This window comes from Oncorhynchus masou, chromosome 28 (assembly GCF_036934945.1).
Source record: "Oncorhynchus masou masou isolate Uvic2021 chromosome 28, UVic_Omas_1.1, whole genome shotgun sequence".
In the NCBI taxonomy this organism is placed as follows: Eukaryota; Metazoa; Chordata; class Actinopteri; order Salmoniformes; family Salmonidae; genus Oncorhynchus; species Oncorhynchus masou.
In genome coordinates, this window is record NC_088239.1 from 49,172,889 (window position 1) to 49,192,410 (window position 19,522).

Here is a 19,522-nt window from a genome sequence, read left to right on the forward strand (position 1 = left end):
CCCACTCACACTGATGGGCCTGGCTGGTGGGGATTTAGGGCTAAGGCCCTAAATCACAATCATGTTCATTTTGAATGAGACAATCCTTGGGCTTAGCTAAAGGAACGCTAATATAGAGTAATGCATATTAAACGGATATCCGTTTTAAAACAGCGTGTGCTGTATATCGGGTTGTTGTAGCAAGGTCATATACGCAAACAAGAAAATGACTAAATATGGGTTTAATGGTAACACCTGGCGACTGTATAACGCAGGAAAATACACCATGTGATGTGACAGGCCTGTGATATGATATGCCTCAAATATGCCTCAGTCTGCCCCAGGGAAATGGGAGAGCGAGCAGGAGAGACAGACAAAAAATACATATATTCCCTACAGCAAAATTCTTGCAATTATTGTCCACTCAAGCAAAATAACATTTTTCCCTGTGTGTAAATGTCTTTCATAAAATCTGTCACATTCAAATGTAGCCCTTATCAAAACACTGAAAATGGACACAGTCCAGTATCCTCTTAAAAATCAGCTTGAGCATTGATACATTAAATTACACGGTAATATCACAACATGAGAGAACCAGATACAGTTGAAGTTGGAAGTTTACATAGGTTGGGGTAAGGTCCACAAATTTCTTGTTAACAAACTATAGTTTTGGTGAGTTGGTTAAGACATTTACTTTGTGCATGACACAAGTAATCTTTCCAACAATTGTATCACAATTCCAGTAGGTCAGAAGTTTACATACACTAAGTTGACTGTGCCTTTACACAGCTTGGAAAATTCCAGAAAATTGTGTCATGGCTTTAGAAGCATCTGATAGGCTAATTGACATCATTTGAGTCAATTGGGAGGTGTACCTGTGGATGTACCTTCAAATTCAGTGCCTCTTTGCTTGACATCATGGGAAAAATCTAAAGAAAATCTGCCAAGACATCAGAAAAAAAAAATTGTAGACCTCCACAAGTCTGGTTCATCCTTGGGAGCAAATGCCAAATGCCTGAAGTTGCCACGTTCATCTGTACAAACAATAGTACGCAAGTATAAACATTTTGGGACCACACAGCCGTCATACCGCTCAGGAAGGAGACGCGTTCTGTCTTCCAAAGTTGTGGCAAAATGGCTTAAGGACAACAAAATCAAGGTATTGGAGTGGCCATCACAAAGCCCTGACCTCAAACCCATAGATAATTTGTGGGCAGAACTGAAAAAGCGTGTGCGAGCAAGGAGGCTTACAAACCAGACTCTGTTACACCAGCTCTGTCAGGAGGAATGGGCCAAAATTCACCCAACTTATTGTGGGAAGCTTGTGGAAGGCTACCCGAAACGTTTGACACAAACAATTTAAAGGTAATGCTACTAAATACTAATTGAGTGTATAAACTTCTGACCTACTGGGAATCCAATGAAAGAAATAGAAGTTGAAATAAATAATTCTCTCTGCTATTATTCTGACATTTCACATTCTTAAAATAAAGTGGGGATCCTAACTGAACAATGACAGGGAATTCTTAACAGGATTAAGTGTCAGGAATTGTGAAAAAAATGAGTTTAAATGTATTTGGCTAAGGTGTATGTAAATGTCTGACTTCAACTGTATATGTCCACCAATGGTGAAAATAAACCCAGAGTAGAACAAACAAGAGGGGCTCCTAAAATAGCTGTCCATTCCTTGGGGCAGGATGCTGCTGAACATTGTATTATTTAGCAGCTAACAGTAATAGCTAGGTTATCATGGTCATTAAAACAGGCAGCCTGATCATCACATTCTCCCCCCCCCCATCATTCCTCAGGCGGAGCTGAGTAATTGGCATCTGGCAAGGCAATCTGCCAGGAAGTGAACTGATCTGAGGACAGGTTCATTCTCCGTGTTAGCATGGTTCAATTACCAGCCAGGGGGCCCCTATTGATTTTGTTAGCCTGACTTCGATATCATATTTAAAACTGCAAACATTTCTATCCACCCTACGGCAAAATGTGTAGAACTGCAGGAAATGAGCTGTAAACCAAACATTTATCTACATCCCATGGCAAAATATGTGGAATTGCAAAAAACTCTAAAACAAACCCCAAAATATCTGTGCTGTCAAGGGGGGGGGTCACTAAAATGTTTTGCTTGCAATGGGGGAGGGGGTTGTGGATAGGTTAACCCGTGAGCAACTGCGGCCCCTCATCATCAGTTCAGATGTTTTAATGGCTCCCACCCCCATCAAAGTGGTCTATCCCTGGCCGAGAGGAGCATTGTGCTCATGCTTCATCCAGGACGTGAACTGTCCGACGGTGACCAAAACAGCCCATTTCCACCATTGCTATCAGCTCTAGACCTCGGACCACGTCAAAGGAGTGTGCGCTGACCGGAAGGAAAGCCTGAAAGCCTGAAAGTGAAGAACTATAAATGAGAGTGCCCTAATTTTTATTTCCAGACACCATTTCCCTTTCAAGGCAGACAATGGCCTGCCAAATGGAGGAAAAAAAAAACGTTAAAAAAAACTCTGCTGCCTTCTAGGAAACTACAAGTTTGAGCCTTGGTGGCTTTGGTCAACACATTCAGGATTTTGACTGATGCTAGCAGGCAAAAGGGGAAACCTACGCTGAAAAGGGTTTGATATATATCATCACCACAAAACGAGGGCTGGCAACCAGGCTTGCAAAACCCATAGATTGTGAATGCAGCAACAAAACCTGAACAGCCGGTTGTTGGGGGCTCGGTGGAGGATAGGTGACCATTAACTCTGTGTTCCCACAGGATAGAAGCGATGAACCCATCCAAACCACGACAGCCACTGTCTGTCACATGTCTAAGAGATAATACAGTGGACAGGCTTACTGCACACAACTCCAGTTGGGCAGCCAACTGGTGACATAACAGGATTTGACGTCCTCTCAGAGATTACTAGGCTGAGTTGAGGACAGATTTCATACAGCACAATACTTTTTTTTTTAAACAAGCTGGTGATATGAAAAACAACATTTAGAGCAGACCAAACCATTCAAAACACACAGCAACTCTGAAAAACACATTTAGCTCACGGGTGTCTTATCCACCTAAGTGGAGTTAGTGTGTGGTAGAGAGTGCACAGGTAGGTGCAGACAGGAGAAATTCCTCAGACTACAGCGAGAATTAGAATTCACAGGTAGAAAATCAAACCATGTCAGCATGAGCTGTACAGGAAGACGATCATAGGTAGGCCTATTTGACTTTATGGTCAGGTCATCAGAGGGTCACATCTAATGTGAGATATCCAGAAGACCATTTCCCATGTGATGTCCACAGAGTTAAAAAACAAAAACACCCTTTAGGCTAACCTTCTTTCAGGTCAACAGCTCATTCACGTCCCCAACACAGACACACACGAACATACACAACTGAGAAGAACACTTTAGGCTAACTTGTACTGAACAGACAGACAATTCAGAAGGCCACAGCAGCACATCAGTTAGAGGGGCAATATGAGCTCTATCACTTTCACTTCCAGCCTCGTCCCTGAGCCGGGAAGCGCAAGACATCTGAACCTCTCCATTATAACAGAACGAGCAGGTTTCCTGCCACAATCACTAATATGATAACTCGCTCTCTGCATCAACAGTTGTGACTGGCCCACGATCAATAAGATACAGCCACTCAGCAACAAGTCAGGCCCTTCAGAAGCTTACTAAGTTTGTAATTAACCAATACACTGCATTTGTAGTTTAGTCTGTGTCTCTCAGATCTCCAGTCTCTGAATAGTACCTGAAAACAGCTCGACTTTGGCTGTTAGATTCTGTCTCATTCTTCCAGAGTACCTTGTGCTTGGCTGTTACTGAGTTAACAATCATCACCAGCCTCTGAGTTTCCTCTTGACCCTGCTGTTAGTCCTTGGCCAAAGTGTCTAAGCTGCGTCATTTCCCAGCACTTCCACCAGAGGCATGTTTTAATGGGTAAAACACACACAGTCATAAACGGACAGAGAAGTTCCAGCCGAAGAGTTGCAAGAAACATGTTTTCAACTTTTTCCTCATTTAGACTTCATTGCCAATCCCCGTACTCAATTACTGGTAATGACAGCTCCATATTGCTCAAGATTTCAAAAAGGTGGTTTTCTACATTTTTAAACAATTGTGACTTAGCCGATATTAGCACATAGACATCTTCTCTGTGATTCCTGTGACAGGTGTCAATGTAGTGGCTCGTCTTACTTTCTCGTAAAGTTAGCCTTGGAGGCCTTTGGCTATATTTGGAGCACCCACCAGTTCTGTCTCTTGGGGTAAAGCGCAATAATTTAAGTTGGCCTAAGAATTTTCCAGATCTAAATAACATGTAAGGAGTCCAATTAAATTGACCTCCATGTGGTGAGAAAACAATACTTGATTGTACAACTGATCTATGCTCCTCCTTGATACAGTATATCCATGGCGTACTGGGACGAAGAGGATAGACTGCCTGTGCGACTATAATAACTAGCAAGCAGGGAGCCCTATGGGCACTTACGGCTCACCACTACTCATCCAATTCCTAAGCAAGCAACTAGTCCACAGTGAAAAGTCAGTTTTCTTATTCACTAAAAAGGCAGAATGAAATTAAAATAATGTGGAAACATGTCCCAACAAATGTTCCAGTGAACTGAAATGTCTTCATACCGTCATTGCTGGGCAGGCAGCCTAAAGTTGTGAGCTTTCAGTCATCTCATGTCTTTCATTTTTAGAATACAAAAGAATGATGCAATTATACAGGAAAAACTGGGTAAAGTTCAATGTAACTACTATACCTCTAAAGGTATGGGTGGATGAGGCTGTGAGGAGCTTGAGGGTAAGTGAAATGATGAATGTGTTTGTTTGTGTGACTGTGTTTCTGTGATAATCGAACCAACTCAACTTTGCCTTCTTGGCCAGTCCCCTGCATGACCATTATCACTAGCAGCCTGATCCGAGCAGATCCCCTAACTGGATTAGAGGGGTTTGCAGAGTCAAATTGGGCTTGAGGATCCACACAGAGAGGGAAAGTGCTAAGAATCAAAGCCGGCTTTGGACACCACTCCCTAGATCTCTGTCCTTCAACAAAAGATACTTTGTTTATTACAGCTCAGCCTTCCAACACCACAGTACCCTCCAAGCTCATCATTAAGTTCGGGCCCTGGGTTTAAACTGTGCACTGTGAAACTGGGTCCTGGACTTTCTAACGGGCCTCCCCCAGGTGAAGGTAGGAAACAACACCTCCACTACGCTGATCCTCAACACTGAGGCCCCACAAGTGTGCGTGCTCAGCCCCCTCCTGTACTCCGTTCACCCATGACTGTGTGGCCATGCACGCCTCCAACTCAAACATCAAGTTTGCAGACGATACAACAGTAGTAGATCTGATTACCAAAATATGACAAGACAGCCTACATGGAGGAGGTGAGGGCCCTGGTGGAGTGGTGCCAGGAAAATAACCTCTCCCTCAACGTCAACAAAAGAGCTGATCCTTGACTTCAGGAAACAGCAGAGGGAGCACACCCCCATCCACTTGGACGGGACCACAGTGGAGAAGGTGAAAAGCTTCAAGTTCCTCACTGACAATCTGAAAATGGTCCACCCACACAGACAGTGTGGCGAAGGCGCAATGGCGCCTCTTCAACATTAGGAGGCTGAAGAAATTCAGCTTGGACCCTCAAACTTTTACAGATGCACAAATCGAGAGCATCCTGTTGGGTTGTATCACTGCCTGGTATGGAAACTGCACGGCCCACAAGCGCAGAGCTCTCCAGAGGGTGGTGCGGTCTGCCCAACGCATCACCAGGGGCACACTGCCTGCCCTACAAGACACCTACAGCACCTGATGTCACAGGAAGGTCAAAAAGATCATCAAGGACAGGCCCGAGCCACGGCCTGTTCAATCCACTAGCATCCAGAAGGCAAGGTCAGTACAGGTGCATCAAAGCTGGGACAGAGAGACTGAAAAACAGCTTCTATCTCAAGATCATCGGACTGTTAAATAGCCATCACTAATCGGCCTCCACCCAGTATCCTGCCCTGAACTTAATCACTGTCACTAGCCGGCTACCACCCGGTTACTCAAACCTGCACCTTAGAGGCCAATGCCCTACGTACATAGACATGGAATCACTGGTCACATTAATGTTTACATACTGTTTTACTCATTTCATTTGTATATACTGTATTCTAGGCAATACCACTCCGACATTGCGCGTCCTAATATTTATATATTTCTTCATTCCATTGTTTTACTTGAGATGTATGTATTGTTGGGAATTGTTATATACTACTGCACTGTTGGAGTTAGGAAGACAAGCATACCAGAGACCCTGGGTTCGCGCCCAGGCTCTGTCGCAACCGGGAGGTCCGTGGGGGCGACGCACAATTGGCCTAGCGTCGTCCGGGTTAGGGAGGGCTTGGCCGGTAGGGATATCCTTGTCTCATCGCGCACCAGCGACTCCTGTGGCGGGCCGGGCGCAGTTCGCGCTAACCAAGGTTGCCAGGTACACGGTGTTTCCTCCGACACATTGGTGCGGCTGGCTTCCGGGTTGGATGCGCACTGTGTTAAGAAGCAGTGCGGCTTGGTTGGGTTGTGTTTTGGAGGACGCATGACTTTCGACCTTCGTCTCTCTCGAGCCCATACGGGAGTTGTAGCGATGAGACAAGATAGTAGCTACTAACAATTGGATACCAGGAAATTGGGGAGAAAAAGGGGGTAAAAAATTAAAATAAGATGTTTAAACATTTTCAAAGGAAGACAAGCATTTAGCTACATCCGCAATAACATCCGCTAAATATTTGGATGTGACCAATCAAATTTGATTTGAAAAGAGCAGATGTACACAAAATACTATCCTTTTCCTTTGAACTTGTATGATGGGCACGAATGATCTGTGAGATAAGGCATCTTGGTAAGCACCTGAAATAAATCTATTGTACTTAGCAGCTTGGAATGTAAATTGCACCAAGCATGTTTAAAAGTTCACAGGTTGACAAACAGATATATAGGCCAGTAGGTGTATTTGTTGTGCTGTTACTGTACTACAATTCACAGGGTAGGCTGAAGCACTGGGCAGAGGAGAAGGTTGCTACACGAGGTACCACAAAGTACAGGAGAAGGGCAGACCCTGAGAGCCCAGCCAGAGATCATGCTCTGGTTTCTCACACATCGTCCACTCAGGGTCGACTGACGGCAGCTTGGATGTCTGCACAAACACACTTTGAGACGATTTTCAGGACCGTGTACTGTACCCCCGCAAAAAAAACTCAAGAGGTCAATAAGAGTTCCACCAAAATGAGGGCTATTTGAACAGTATTTTAAAACGCCATTCGTGTGGTCAGGAGTGAGTGGGCACATCAATTTTAAGGATAACCTGTGAAGGATCACATTCTTTCTGCTTACGACAAGTGTCATTATTTGTCAGATCAGCAGAAGGCAACAAACGAATCTGGATGTGTGTGGAAGAGGAAATAATTAACTGCACATTACTAATTACTCACTCACCACCCTCTGTCACTTTACACATACATTCAACACAAGCACAAACAGACTCTCACTTACACAAACAATACAAGGTTTGTGGGGTGGCATCGTGTAGGGGGGAAATTGGTCTGCATTGCTGAGATTTTTTCCAGCCATATAAAGGCAGATCAGGTCATGAATAGGAAAGGGGAGTGCATGCCTTTGTTTGATTCAGAGATGTCAGGCCGAAACAGATGCAAGGAAACGATTATTGCGATGGAGGTCGTCTCTCTAGATTCCACAGAAGAAAGATTATATTCAAGAGTCCTCCATGTTTAGTCTGCCGGAAAGAGAGGAGCCCCAACACTGAGTCAACAAGCTGCAGCAGACAAAAACATGGCCATATTAGGACATATGAAAAGCTTTGCAGCTAAATGGAGGAGGAACACAGGTTGTGGAAAAGGTAGAACATTTTCATTTCTACAGAGACAAAGCAGGGGTAAAGGAACATTCTATAGGAGTTGAATCACCAATGTTTTTACAGGAGGGCAAACCTATAGCGACCATTGATTTGCTCCAGTGAACACAACAAGAGGGCACATTCCCATGGAAACTGGCAGGTGCAGCTGAACAAAAGTCACCTGCAAAGTCACTACTTGAGTGGGTTGTTCAAGTTCAGCTATTGGCCAGTCTAAATTAAAACCTCTTGAAACTAGCAATCCTGGATCCGGGATCGTAAATAGCCTCAAACAAATTAGCATAACACAGTGGACATAAATACCCCTAGAAACTTTTCCTATTCATGAAAATCGCAAATGAAATGAATTAAATATATTCAAACACAAGCTTAGCCTTTTGTTAACAACACTGTCATCTCAGATTTTCAAAATATGCATTACAGCCAACACTAGACAAGCATTTGTGTAAGTTTATCATGGCATAATGCTATGCTAGGCTCTGCTGGTAGCAGGCAACATTTTCACGAAAATAAGAAAAGCAACCAAATTAAATCATTTACCTTTGACGAACTTCAGATGCTTTCACTCAGGAGACTCCCAGTTAGATAGCAAATGTTCCTTTTTTCCCAAAATATTATTTTTGTAGGCGAAATAGCTCCCGTTTGTTCATCATGCTTGGCTGAGAAATCGACCGGAAAATGCTACCACTACAACGCCAAACCTTTTTCAAAATTTGCTCCATAATATCAACAGAAACACGGCGAACGTTGTTTAGGATCCATCCTCAATGTGTTTTTAACATATATATTCAATAATATATCCGTTGAGGCAATTGGTTTCTCATAAGAAGCGATTGGAAAAATGGCTACCTCAGTATTTTACACAAGATTTTCTGCGGGAGACACCATGTGACCACTTGCTATATATGGTCCTTTACGGCTATTCTTCAATGGAAATGCGTAAAAAGACGTCACAATGCTGTAGACACCTTGGGCAATACGTGGAAAGCGTAAGCTCATTCGTAGCTCATTCACAACCATATAAGGAATCATTGGCATGAGGCAGTTTCAAAAAATGCAGCACTTCCTCGTTGGATTTTTATCTGGGTTTCGCCTGTAACATCAGTTCTGTTGCACTCACAGACAATATCTTTGCAGTTTTGGAAACGTCAGAGTGTTTTCTATCCAAAGCTGTCAATTATATGCATAGTCGAGCATCTTTTCGTGACAAAATATCTTGTTTAAAAAGGGAACGTTTTTCATCCAAAAAATGTAATAGCGCCCCCTAATGCTTAACTGGTTGAAGCGCACAGCTGGGGTTGGTGGGAAGAAGGCTACAGTGCACAGGGCTAAAGTTCCATTAATTGAATTCCAAATCCTTAACCTACAACACATTACATTCCCCCCTCCACCCACGCAAACAAAACCATCTCCTCCATTCCTTCCCACCCCATTCACTTTGTCAAAGTCACCCAAGCATGATATCACATCCAGCCTTGCTTCAATAAATACCCAAGCAGAAAGACTAGCTTTGTGGTAGAGTAACTCTCTCACTCCTATCTAGCAGGAATTAGAACGACACTTGCAATGAAATGTGACACATTTACATAAGCACGAAGCCGTCACCATCTAGTTACTAGTCAGTTAAATAAACTGTGGTGACGACAGGACAATCACCTTGCTAAACTTAATCCCTATATGTTGTGCCTTTGCGAAATGTGGCAAACTACAACAGTGCGTATGTTCCTCCTAGGTCTCTACTACAGTACCGTATATGACATCTAGTCTATCTGCCAGAGAAATGCCTTACTTCGATCTACCGGCCAGTTTATGTGCCTAGCTAAGCTCCAGTGTATTAGTATAGCAGGCGCTGGTCTGTGTCCCGGCTCCCGTGTCAGTCAGACAGACGGTTGCTCCGGAAGCCTAGGCATGCCAGTGAAACAGCTCTGAAAAAGCACGGTCTCACGTCTAATGATTCAAACCAGCAACGCCGCAGACGTGAACTAATCCACAAAAGACCGCCAAAGCCCTCCCTGGGCCAGAGAGAGGGAGAGGTGGATGAGGGGATTGAAGCGTGAAAACAAGAGTGTGAGGAGCTGACACAGAGAGAAGAGGGAGAAATAAAATAAAATTAGGGTAGGAGGGCCAGGGATTGGGGTAGCTACACATCCAGCCAAGACCCAGCTGTCTGCTCAATTCAGGACCACACCTATTTTACGATATCAACTATCCTGATTGGCGCATAGCTCCAGCACTACAGACTGCTTCAGCAGAAGATACAATCAAGATCTGCAGTATAAAAAGGCCCATTTAAAAGCACTATTTAAAAAAAGGGAAAGATATCAGTCTGGCAGATATTCTGTCATTCATAGGATCAGGAAAATGAGTAGGCGCTCTACTCTCATACAAAAGAGTGCACTCTAGGAGGTAATACAATGACATCACAACAAAATCAATCTCATACTAGCAGCAGTAACGAGACAATGTACTGTAGACCTACACTTCTTCCCAATGAATGCATGAATAGTGAGACCTTTACTGATTTCGCCATTTGAGCTTACACTGGTCTACTGATGTCTGGATGGCATTGTGCATCATAACAAAAGAGCTGAGATTGGGCTTGCTCATGCTGTATGATCCATCTACTATAGTCACATTCCAAGAAAATAAAGGCACATTGTGGTGCCATGGCAACAACCAGTCTACACCACCATGTCAGAACTTGTCCATGAACTCAGCCAGAGGCCGAGAACAGACAGCTCCGAGGCCAATTTGTGTATCAGAGGTGGGGCTTGAGCCCCACAGAGCTGTTCCTCCCTCCCTCTTTTAGCTGAGCTAATGTCACCTACAGCGGCAATGTAGCCTTTGTGCAGCCTCCATCCCCCACTGACTGACTTTAAACCTAATGAGTCATCCACACAAACACAGCAATAAACCCCTATTTCGACTGACTATAGCACAAGAGCAGTGAATGAGTGTTCAGAACGGCTTTCACTTTCTCACTCAAACCTCCAAAGTTTGCTTGACGCATTCATAATAGGTCAGACCATATTACTGTTGGGTAATTCCACGGCGTGACGCTGACTCAAATCTGTTGTTATTAGCAGTTCATTATTCTCTTTCATCCATTCAAATGAATCCCAGGAGAGGAGTATGTCATAAAAAAAACACCTGTATCAGATGTCCCCTCCATGAGATGAGATATTTCCATAATTCCATGATGATTCTAAACCACTGGTAACTGATATACTGGAGTATAATTTTACACTTCCAGTTGCTCACACCACATATAACCCTCAATATTGTCATTAAAATAATGAAAATTAGGGTGGGGCAATGTAAACTACAAAGTCCCTTACACATCTTTGCTAAATTAGAAGTGTGACATTGAAAATGTGCCTACTTCTGGGAGGCTTGACAAGGGACTCGATAGAGAAAGAGAGGGATGTGATAGAGAAAGAGAGGGATGTGATAGAGAAAGAGCGGGACAGAGAATCAAAGAGTCAGAGAGAGAGGGGAAATCATATTTACCTGGGAAGGTGTGTGGGTTGGGTGACCCTCTTTTGAGGCACTTTGAACACAGAACATGAACAGTGTAGTAGAGCCCGGGCCACTCCTGCAGAAGGACATTCAGCTCCTCAACCAGTGGTGTTATCGCTTGCCAAGCAGTCCAGATATTTGGCAGGGAGGCATGGCTGGCTATGGACAGTGTCTCGGACTGCAGTCTGCCCTGAGCCGGACGGTAGCTGACTACCACAGGCACTTTACCACGATAGGCAAATATCTGGTGCCGCCCATCTGATCTCTGAACCACATGGCTGTTGATCTGCACACTGTAGCGTGCAAACAGTCCAGGTGGGAAGAGAAAGGGGAAGCTGTATTCAATCTTCAGCTGCTCCACAGAGAAGAACGGACTAGCAGCCACTGAGCTCCCGTTCACCCAGGCCTCGGCATGGGGCTCCTCATTGCTGACATAGCTGGGGAACTTGTACCAGACGGTGGCCCCGTTCAGAGGCTTGCTGCGGGGCTTGTTGATGCAGTAGCAGACCCCCATCTTCTCCAGCAGCTCCATGATGAGGTGGAGGTCCTGCTGGGTTTGGATGAGAGGTCTCAGGAGCAGCCGGATGACGTTGGAAGGCAGGAGGCCGTGGCTGAGGAAGCCCTCCACATGGTGCTGTAGATGGGTAGCCCGGAGGTCCTCTTCCTTCTCCCCCTCCATAACCACACTGGCCCTCCTTTTGTCCCCCCTCTCCCCATCTGACAGTAGCCTCTCCAGCAGAGTGGACTCATCACTCTGGAAGAAGACATTGAGGATGGCGATGAAGCGTGGCAGGTTGTGGAAGACGTACTCTTTTAGTGTCAGACTGTCCTCGAAATAGAGTAGCTTCCCGCTCTCGTGCAGGTAGGACAGGGCACTCTGCAGGCGGTCCTCTGTGAGTCCTGCCTGGAGGCCCAAGCGGGCCGAGTCCCACCACGAGAGCCACAGGTCCTGGGGCTTAAAGTGCAATTCCTCCAGCATCTGCCAGGACTTGGGCAGCACGCGGTGGAGGTTGGGGAAGATGTCCCTGTGGTCAGCCACTGACATGAGCTTCTCCCTCAGCCTCTGGATGTTCCTCTGGCTCTCCGTGCAGCTGACACACAGGACAGGGGACAGGAGCTGCAGCCTGTGGTTCAGCATGTACTGCAGCTGGGCTTTCTTCCGCCTCAGGTTCTTGTCTGTGACGCCATAGAAGAGGATGTGAGGGCTGGAGGTGCGGATGTTGTAGCCCTGTTCCAGGGCCTGGTCCACCTGTTGGGCGAGGGTCCGCAGGCAATGGCTGTCCCACTTCTCCTGCAGGGCAATCTGTCTGTGAATATCCAGGCTCTTCTCCTCCACCTCCATGTCTCCGCACAGGTCTGTATGTGTGCCCACCATGCAGACCACAGCGTGGGGCACTTTGGCACTGAGGAGGTGGAGGAAGTACCCAACGTGGGTGTAAAAGCTCTTGGGTGAGTACGTTTTCAGGTTCACAACAAGGATGTACAGAGCACCGGGTGAGAGAAAAAACGGTTTGACGAGGTCATAATTTGGCTTCCCTGACAGGTCATACACTAAAAATGTAAGACTGCGATCGGCGTCCGCTACCCAGTTAGTCACATCGATCCCTTTGTTCCCCTGAGCAGAGTTGGCATCCTGCTGCTCACTCACCACACTCTGTCTGAGCCGAGTTTTCCCAGCATTTTTCATTCCCATCAGGACCAGTTTTAATCTGGGCTTCACAGCGAGCTGGGAATGTGTGAGTTCCTTTTGATAGGCAGCGATGTAGGGAATTCCCTTCATACAGACCTCATAGGGAGGCTGGATGAGGGGGTTATCCTTCACCTTCCAAATGTTTACCTTGGAGAGTTTTCCAAAGTTATCTGGAAGTATGGCTATTTGATTACCCTGTAAAACAAGCTCTTCCAATCTCTCTAGCTCCACAATGGAGTCAGGCAGATAAGTAATCTTATTATTGTCCAACCAGAGGTTTGCCAGCCTATGCAACTGGCCTATCTCTTCTGGGACAAAAGACAGTCGATTTCTGCTCAAGTAAAGCTCATCTAGTCCGGTGATGTTCAGGATAACCTGGGGAAACTCCTCAAACTCATTAGATGAAAGATTGACCATTTTCAGTCTCTGAAGGTTGCCAAAGGAACGAGGCAGAGCTGAGAGGTTGTTACTGTCCAGCATCAGGCTCTCCAGGTTGTGCAGCTGACAGAAGGTGTCAGGTAATGAGGAGATGTGAATGCTGCTGAGCCACAGGATCTTGATGAACTGCAGCTTCATGATGTCCCCTGGTAGACATGCAAACGTATTCCCAGAGCAGTCGAGCTCCTCCAGGTCACCGAAGGCAAGAATCTCCGGGGGACACTGGTCCAGGTTGTTGTGGTCGGCATCCAGAGTACGGAGCCTCTTGAGCTGTGAGAAGGACCTGGGGAAATCACGTATGTCATTGAAGCTTATGTCCAGCTCCTCCAAGCACTGCAGTGCCCCAATCTGTGACGGCAGGTACTGGATCTTGTTGTGACTGATGCAGAGCTTTTTCAGCCCCTTCAGCAGGCCTATATCCTCAGAGAAGTGGCTCAAGCAGTTGTGGCTCATGTCCAGCTCCACAAGTTGACCTAGTTCAAACACCACAAAAGGAACTGTGACAAATTTGTTCCTGCGGAGGATAAGGATACGCAGGTTTGTGAGGGTAGCCCCCAATCCTTCTGGTAGCTCGTGCAGCGAGTTATTGCCCAGATTGAGCACCTCTATCTCGTTTATATTTTCAGGTAGAATTATCCTCTCCCTGTCTTTGGAACAGATCGTGAGCTGACGCAGGTTGCTTCGCAGCTTCCTAGAGCGGACAGCAGCATCTCTCCACAGCGTAGCCGTTTTGAGATTGTTCTCCTTGTCCTCCATGGCTTTACAGACCGACCCCTCCTTGTTATCCTGGTCGCATGGTGGTCTAGGTGCTTGTTTCATCGTTTATTGTTCTTATCATCAACAATACAAACAACGGGGAAAACGACAGTAACTCCATTTCGAGTAGGAGCAAGAAACCATGCTTTTCAATCCTATCAAGACGATTGGACCTGGGCAGCAGCGCTTCACGCATCTTCTTTTATCTACGGCCGCGAACCACACAATGAAAAGGAAAACCTACCGCAATTTCAAGTCTATTTTAAAACCCATGCGTTTCGGCTGGCCCCTCCAGCGCATTGTCTGGTATCGTAGCATCCAATCGCGTCCCTTATTCAAACAAACAATGCATGAAATCAAACAACGGGAACGGTCACTCCTTATGACTCGCTAGTTGCTACTCTCTCTGTCCGTGTTCTCTCGTGAACTGCAGTCCTTCCTGCTCAGGGACGTGTGGAAAGAGCAACAACGCCTAGAACACACTGCGTCAGCCTTTAAGCACACCTTCTTGGTTAAGTTATTGATTCTATTGACCATGATGAGGGAAAGCTATTATTAAATGCTTGGCAAGAAAAATAAAGGACTATGTATGTTTAATCCAGAGAAGACAACTGTTTTCCATTTTATTTAGATATATTTTCCTCACCAACTGATGAGTTGTAAAAGTTGAATTAATGATTCTATATTGAGCTCATTTCCTCCATAATTATTCTGGTCATAGATGGGATATAACATGCTTATAAGAAATACAGACCAAATAGTACCGAATTCAGTTTCTGGAATGTTATTTTGATCAAACACCATATTTAATGTCCCCCTTCCAAATGTATTTTTTAGTAGCAGACATTGAAACTTGCATGATGTAATGAGTTCAAGGCATCGTAAGGAAAGGTTCGTATGCAAGTATTTCACTTTAAAGTCTACACCAGTTGTATTCGGCGCATGTGATAAATAACATTTGATTTGATGTCTTATTGGGGGCAAATACAAAATACTGTACCACTTTCTCTTGGTATTCATTGACGGGAAACTGCGTGTTCTTTGTACCGTGAATTACATGTGATTTGTCTCCATCTAACGGAAATGATGTGAATGCACAGGATTTGGTAAAAACCATTACGTCACCATATCACATTGAAATTAGACATTTTTATTTTACCTTTATTTATCTCGGCAAGTCAGTTAAGAACACATTATTGCGCCTTAAACCGCTGCGCCACTCGGGACCCTAAAGTTGAAATTTGATTGGATTTGTACATAACATAAAAAGGGCATAATGCTTTTCTCGTGAACCCGTTACCATGAAGCACAGAAATGTTAGTTGTACCATTTGTAAATTATATTTTTTGCAAATGCGATGCTACTTTTCATTCTGAGTCCATGAAGTTCAAACTGATTAAAACACGCAGCACAAACAAAAACCGAGATAGACGATACATGTTAAGGACCAGTGGTGTAAAGTACTTAAGTGAAAATACTTTAAAGTACAGCATAAGTCGTTTTGGGAGTATCTGTACTTTACTATTTATATTTTTGACTTCACTACATTCCTAAAGAAAATTATGCACTTTTTACTCAATACATTTTTCCCTGACACCCAAATGTACTCGTTACATTTGGAATGCTTGGCAGGACAAGAAAATGGTCCAATTCACACACTTGTGAATGGTCATCCCTATTGCCTCTGAACTGGCGGACTCATTAAACACAAACGCTCGTTTTTAAAAGATGTCTGAGTGTTGGTGTGCCCGACTATCCGTAAATTTAAAAAAGGTATAGGTTCCGTCTGGTTTGCTTAATATAAGACATTTGAAATGATTTATACTTTAACTACTTAAGTATATGTTAGCAATTACATCTACTTTTGATGCTTAAGTATATTTAAAGCGAAATACTTTCACTCAAGTAGTATTTTACTGGGTGACTTTCACTTGTCATTTTCTATTAAAAGGTATTTACTTTTATTCAAGTATGACAATTGGATATTTTTCCCACAAAAGCCATTTAAAATATACTGCCCCCCAGAAAGTAAAGAAAGCAGGCTAAAACGAAGGAAATATTTATTAGTATTAAACTAGAAATGGTTTAAGACAATAGCTCATACATTATTAGCCCACGAGTTTGTGCATTGCTTACACCAAACATATCCTCAATTTTCTTGAACCTGTTTTAGTGGACTCAAGTTCAATAAGTACACAGGCATGCGCTGTAAAATAAAAAATAAAAAACTGAAGCCAGGCCTCTAACAGACAGTTAAGTACATTTGAGGGTCAGCAAGGTTGTTTTGTTTTCAGACAACATGAAAGACAAAAGCCCAGCGAAATAACAATTATTCTTTAAAGAAACTTGTAGCAAACCATGTCTGAGTGCTACTGTGGAAATCTACAGAAGTTGTCAAAAGGCAGAAACAACATTTTTATTGTGGTAAGTGGCACTACTAATAAAATTTAAAAACTATTAAAAAAAGAGTCCCACAATTTGGGACAAAAAGTAGACTCAGATTGAGTGGGAAAAATGCAATGAATTATTTTCAAGTCATGGGAGTAAAACAGACATGGGATGCCTGCTTGAAGGCCCCAATGTGGAAGTCAGAGCCAGGGGATGTGGAGCTGAAGTGGAGGTGGGGGGCTAGACTCTGCTGCGAGGATTATGTGGGGGTGGGGCTCCTTCCACAGGGGCAGAGCTGGGCACAGTCCGCAGCTGTCCTTCATGCATGCGCTCGTTGATGCGCAGTTGGCAGCCATCCTGCAGCATGCGCAGCGCAATGCGAGCAATGTTGCGCGAGTCATCCAGGCCAGAGTGAGGGCGGCCCTCGTATTGAAGTCCCAGCTTCTCTAGCATGCTGCTCAGCTTGGTCTGGGTACGAGGGACCTGTGAAAAAGAAAGTGAGGATTCTAGTTCTATTGTTCTACTCAACAGATCGTGTCTAACATATCCCTCTAAATGTAGAGACATTTCTGATAATTTCATTATCACAACCTTATAGAAGTTTCCGTAGAATTTTTTGATGTTGATCCACTTCTTTGCAAACTGTGGATATCTGAGCCGACTTAAACGGCACTGGGTGTTCATGAACTTGCTCATGTCCCAAGATCTGTGGAAATAACAAAAGCACATAGTTGTACTAATGAGAACACCTAATATCTCGCTAGTTATCATTAATACATAAAAGCAGTGTTAGTGCCCTCTGACAACACGTACGTACCCATCCGTAAGAATGGCATATTTGTATTTTGTGCCAAGCTCTTTCTCCTGAAGCCAAAGCACCACCCGCTTAAGAACATCGGGGAACGTGTCTGCTTCATCCACCATTTTCTGGCCCAAAAAAAAAACAGTTAGAAAACTCTTATATTAACAGTACAATGTGTGAAGTATTGTGGATCATAGTATTCTAGTCCTTCAAAATTGGTTTAGACAACAATCTGTCTGGTGTCTCACCTGTGTTATCCCTGTCAACTTTATGCAGAACTCTGACAGCTGTGTGTTGACTTCTGGCCTGACATATTCCTGAAAGCTGTCCTCCTACAATGAAGTCAAGTGTCATTCATGATAACAAAACATTTGTATTATTTGCATCAACCACTAATGAACTCAAAAGGGCCATACATCTGATAGTACACGCAAGCCTTACAATGCATTGATTCTAACAATGTCCCCTCCTCACTTACAATGTCTAAAGTGTGGGTGTTGAACAGGACCATTGGAAACTCAATGATTTCATGCGTGAAGTCAAGGGGGTTGTCCTGTTCACACGTTGCCTCAAAGTCCACCACACAGATAAAGTCGTAGTAGGCATCAGTTGGTCCACCCTCTGTCACAGACTGCATCAAAGACAGCTTCTGCTTCTTGTAGTAGTTCTTCAACCGCTTCTTCATCACATCCTTCACACCTCTACACACAGTGAGAGAGACACCCACATGTTCAGTGATACAGATCTTTTTCCAGTGACATGTCAAGCAGCTCTGGGATTTCCTAACGTAGAAATCCTGATCTCCAATGGATTACGTTTGTAGCCATCTCCTGCTGAAACAACTGTTCCTACATACCTTGTGTCAAGCTTACACTCTGCCAGTTTAGACCGAAGCTCATCCTTGTTCATGCGGTTGATATGTCCATTTGCAAGAGCAATCTCCTTGTAAACAGGATCACTGAACTCGCCACGAGTAGAAGATACTTGAGGGACAGGTTCGCCAATGTTACTACACACCTTGTTGCAAGACTTGAAATAGAGAAAGGAATATAACGTTAGTCTCACAAGTAGGAAACTCGTTTAAAACATCACCTGACTGTTATTCCTACTGTAGCAGAGTTAGCGTTAGCTCTACAGTAAATTACTTACCTTGTCATCTTCCTCGGGATTAGAAGACAATTTCACATTGTCACCCTTGTCTTGAATATTCTCCTTGTATTCTTCCATTATTGAGGGATAGGATTGTCTCAACCAACTAATCCAAGTATGTTGACTGGAAATAAAATGTTTGCGTGCTACTTGCTAGCTAACTGGTCTCTTGTAGCAAACAATCCTTCTGGCATGTCCTCTGTTTCCGCGCGTTCTTCCCGCGTGTCCGTGGTCAGCGATTAAAAAAAATATTTATCCGAAGTTTGTCGCGGAACAAGGTTAACGTTACACGATATTAGACACTTCCCTTTATTCATATCTTTACAACCTTATTCAGACAATACACATTTTACATATACATATAAAATTGTGGGAAAATATAAACAATCAAACGTAATCTCCGGTTGCAGTTCCGGTTAAACTTGTAGTCTAAAATACATTAGCGACACCTAATGACAGGGAAGACTATTACATCAGTAAATCGACTCCCAGGCTCCTCTTTTTAGTTGAATCTAAACAAGGAGGGACTAGAAAGTAACAAGCAATCAATCTAATTTACGAAACAAAAATATAAACGCAAAATATAAAGTGTTGGTCCCATATTTAATGAGCTGAAATAAAATATCCTAGACATTTTCCACAAGCACAAAAAGCTTATTTCTCTCAAATGTTGTAAACAAATTTGTTTACATCTCTTTGCCGAGATAATCCATCCACCTGACAGGTGTGGCATATCAAGAAGCTGACAGGATGATCGTTACACAGGTGCAGCTCTAAAATGTGCTGTTTTGTCACACAACACAATGTCTCAAGTTTTGAGGGGTGAGCAATTTGCATGCTGACTGCAGGAATGTCCACCAGAGCTGTTTCCAGAAAATTGAATGTTCATTTCTC

At 44.0% G+C, this 19,522-nt stretch overlaps 2 protein-coding genes across 2 annotated transcripts in view; both read right to left on the reverse strand.

The window, feature by feature from the left end:
• LOC135517779 (malignant fibrous histiocytoma-amplified sequence 1 homolog) overlaps positions 1-14,737 on the reverse strand; it is a 29,931-nt gene extending 15,194 nt beyond the window's left edge. The window contains exon 1 of the mRNA XM_064942375.1: positions 11,397-14,737. Coding sequence (XP_064798447.1) covers positions 11,397-14,352 — 2,956 coding nt within the window. The 5' untranslated portion in view covers positions 14,353-14,737. The remainder of the gene's footprint in view (positions 1-11,396) is intronic.
• Positions 14,738-16,332: 1,595 nt separating this feature from the next.
• eri1 (exoribonuclease 1) lies at positions 16,333-19,038 on the reverse strand. Its single transcript, XM_064942377.1, has 7 exons — positions 18,629-19,038; positions 18,336-18,508; positions 17,958-18,180; positions 17,728-17,811; positions 17,495-17,604; positions 17,269-17,383; positions 16,333-17,160 (listed from the first exon to the last, which is right to left on the reverse strand). The coding sequence occupies exons 1-7, from the start codon at positions 18,704-18,706 to the stop codon at positions 16,918-16,920; spliced, it is 1,026 nt and encodes a 341-aa protein (XP_064798449.1). The 5' UTR covers positions 18,707-19,038; the 3' UTR covers positions 16,333-16,917.
• Between the last annotated feature and the right edge of the window lie 484 nt (positions 19,039-19,522).

Bases quoted from the DNA above. Each gene is read 5' to 3' on its own strand.
- eri1 (XM_064942377.1), bottom strand. From the start codon at position 18,706: ATGGAAGAATACAAGGAGAATATTCAAGACAAGGGTGACAATGTGAAA. The intron at 18,181-18,335 runs GTATGTAGGAAC...CACTGTGTGTAG, and splicing joins GAGTGTAAGCTTGACACAAG to AGGTGTGAAGGATGTGATGA. The intron at 17,605-17,727 runs GTGAGACACCAG...TTTTTGGGCCAG, and splicing joins AGTTGACAGGGATAACACAG to AAAATGGTGGATGAAGCAGA.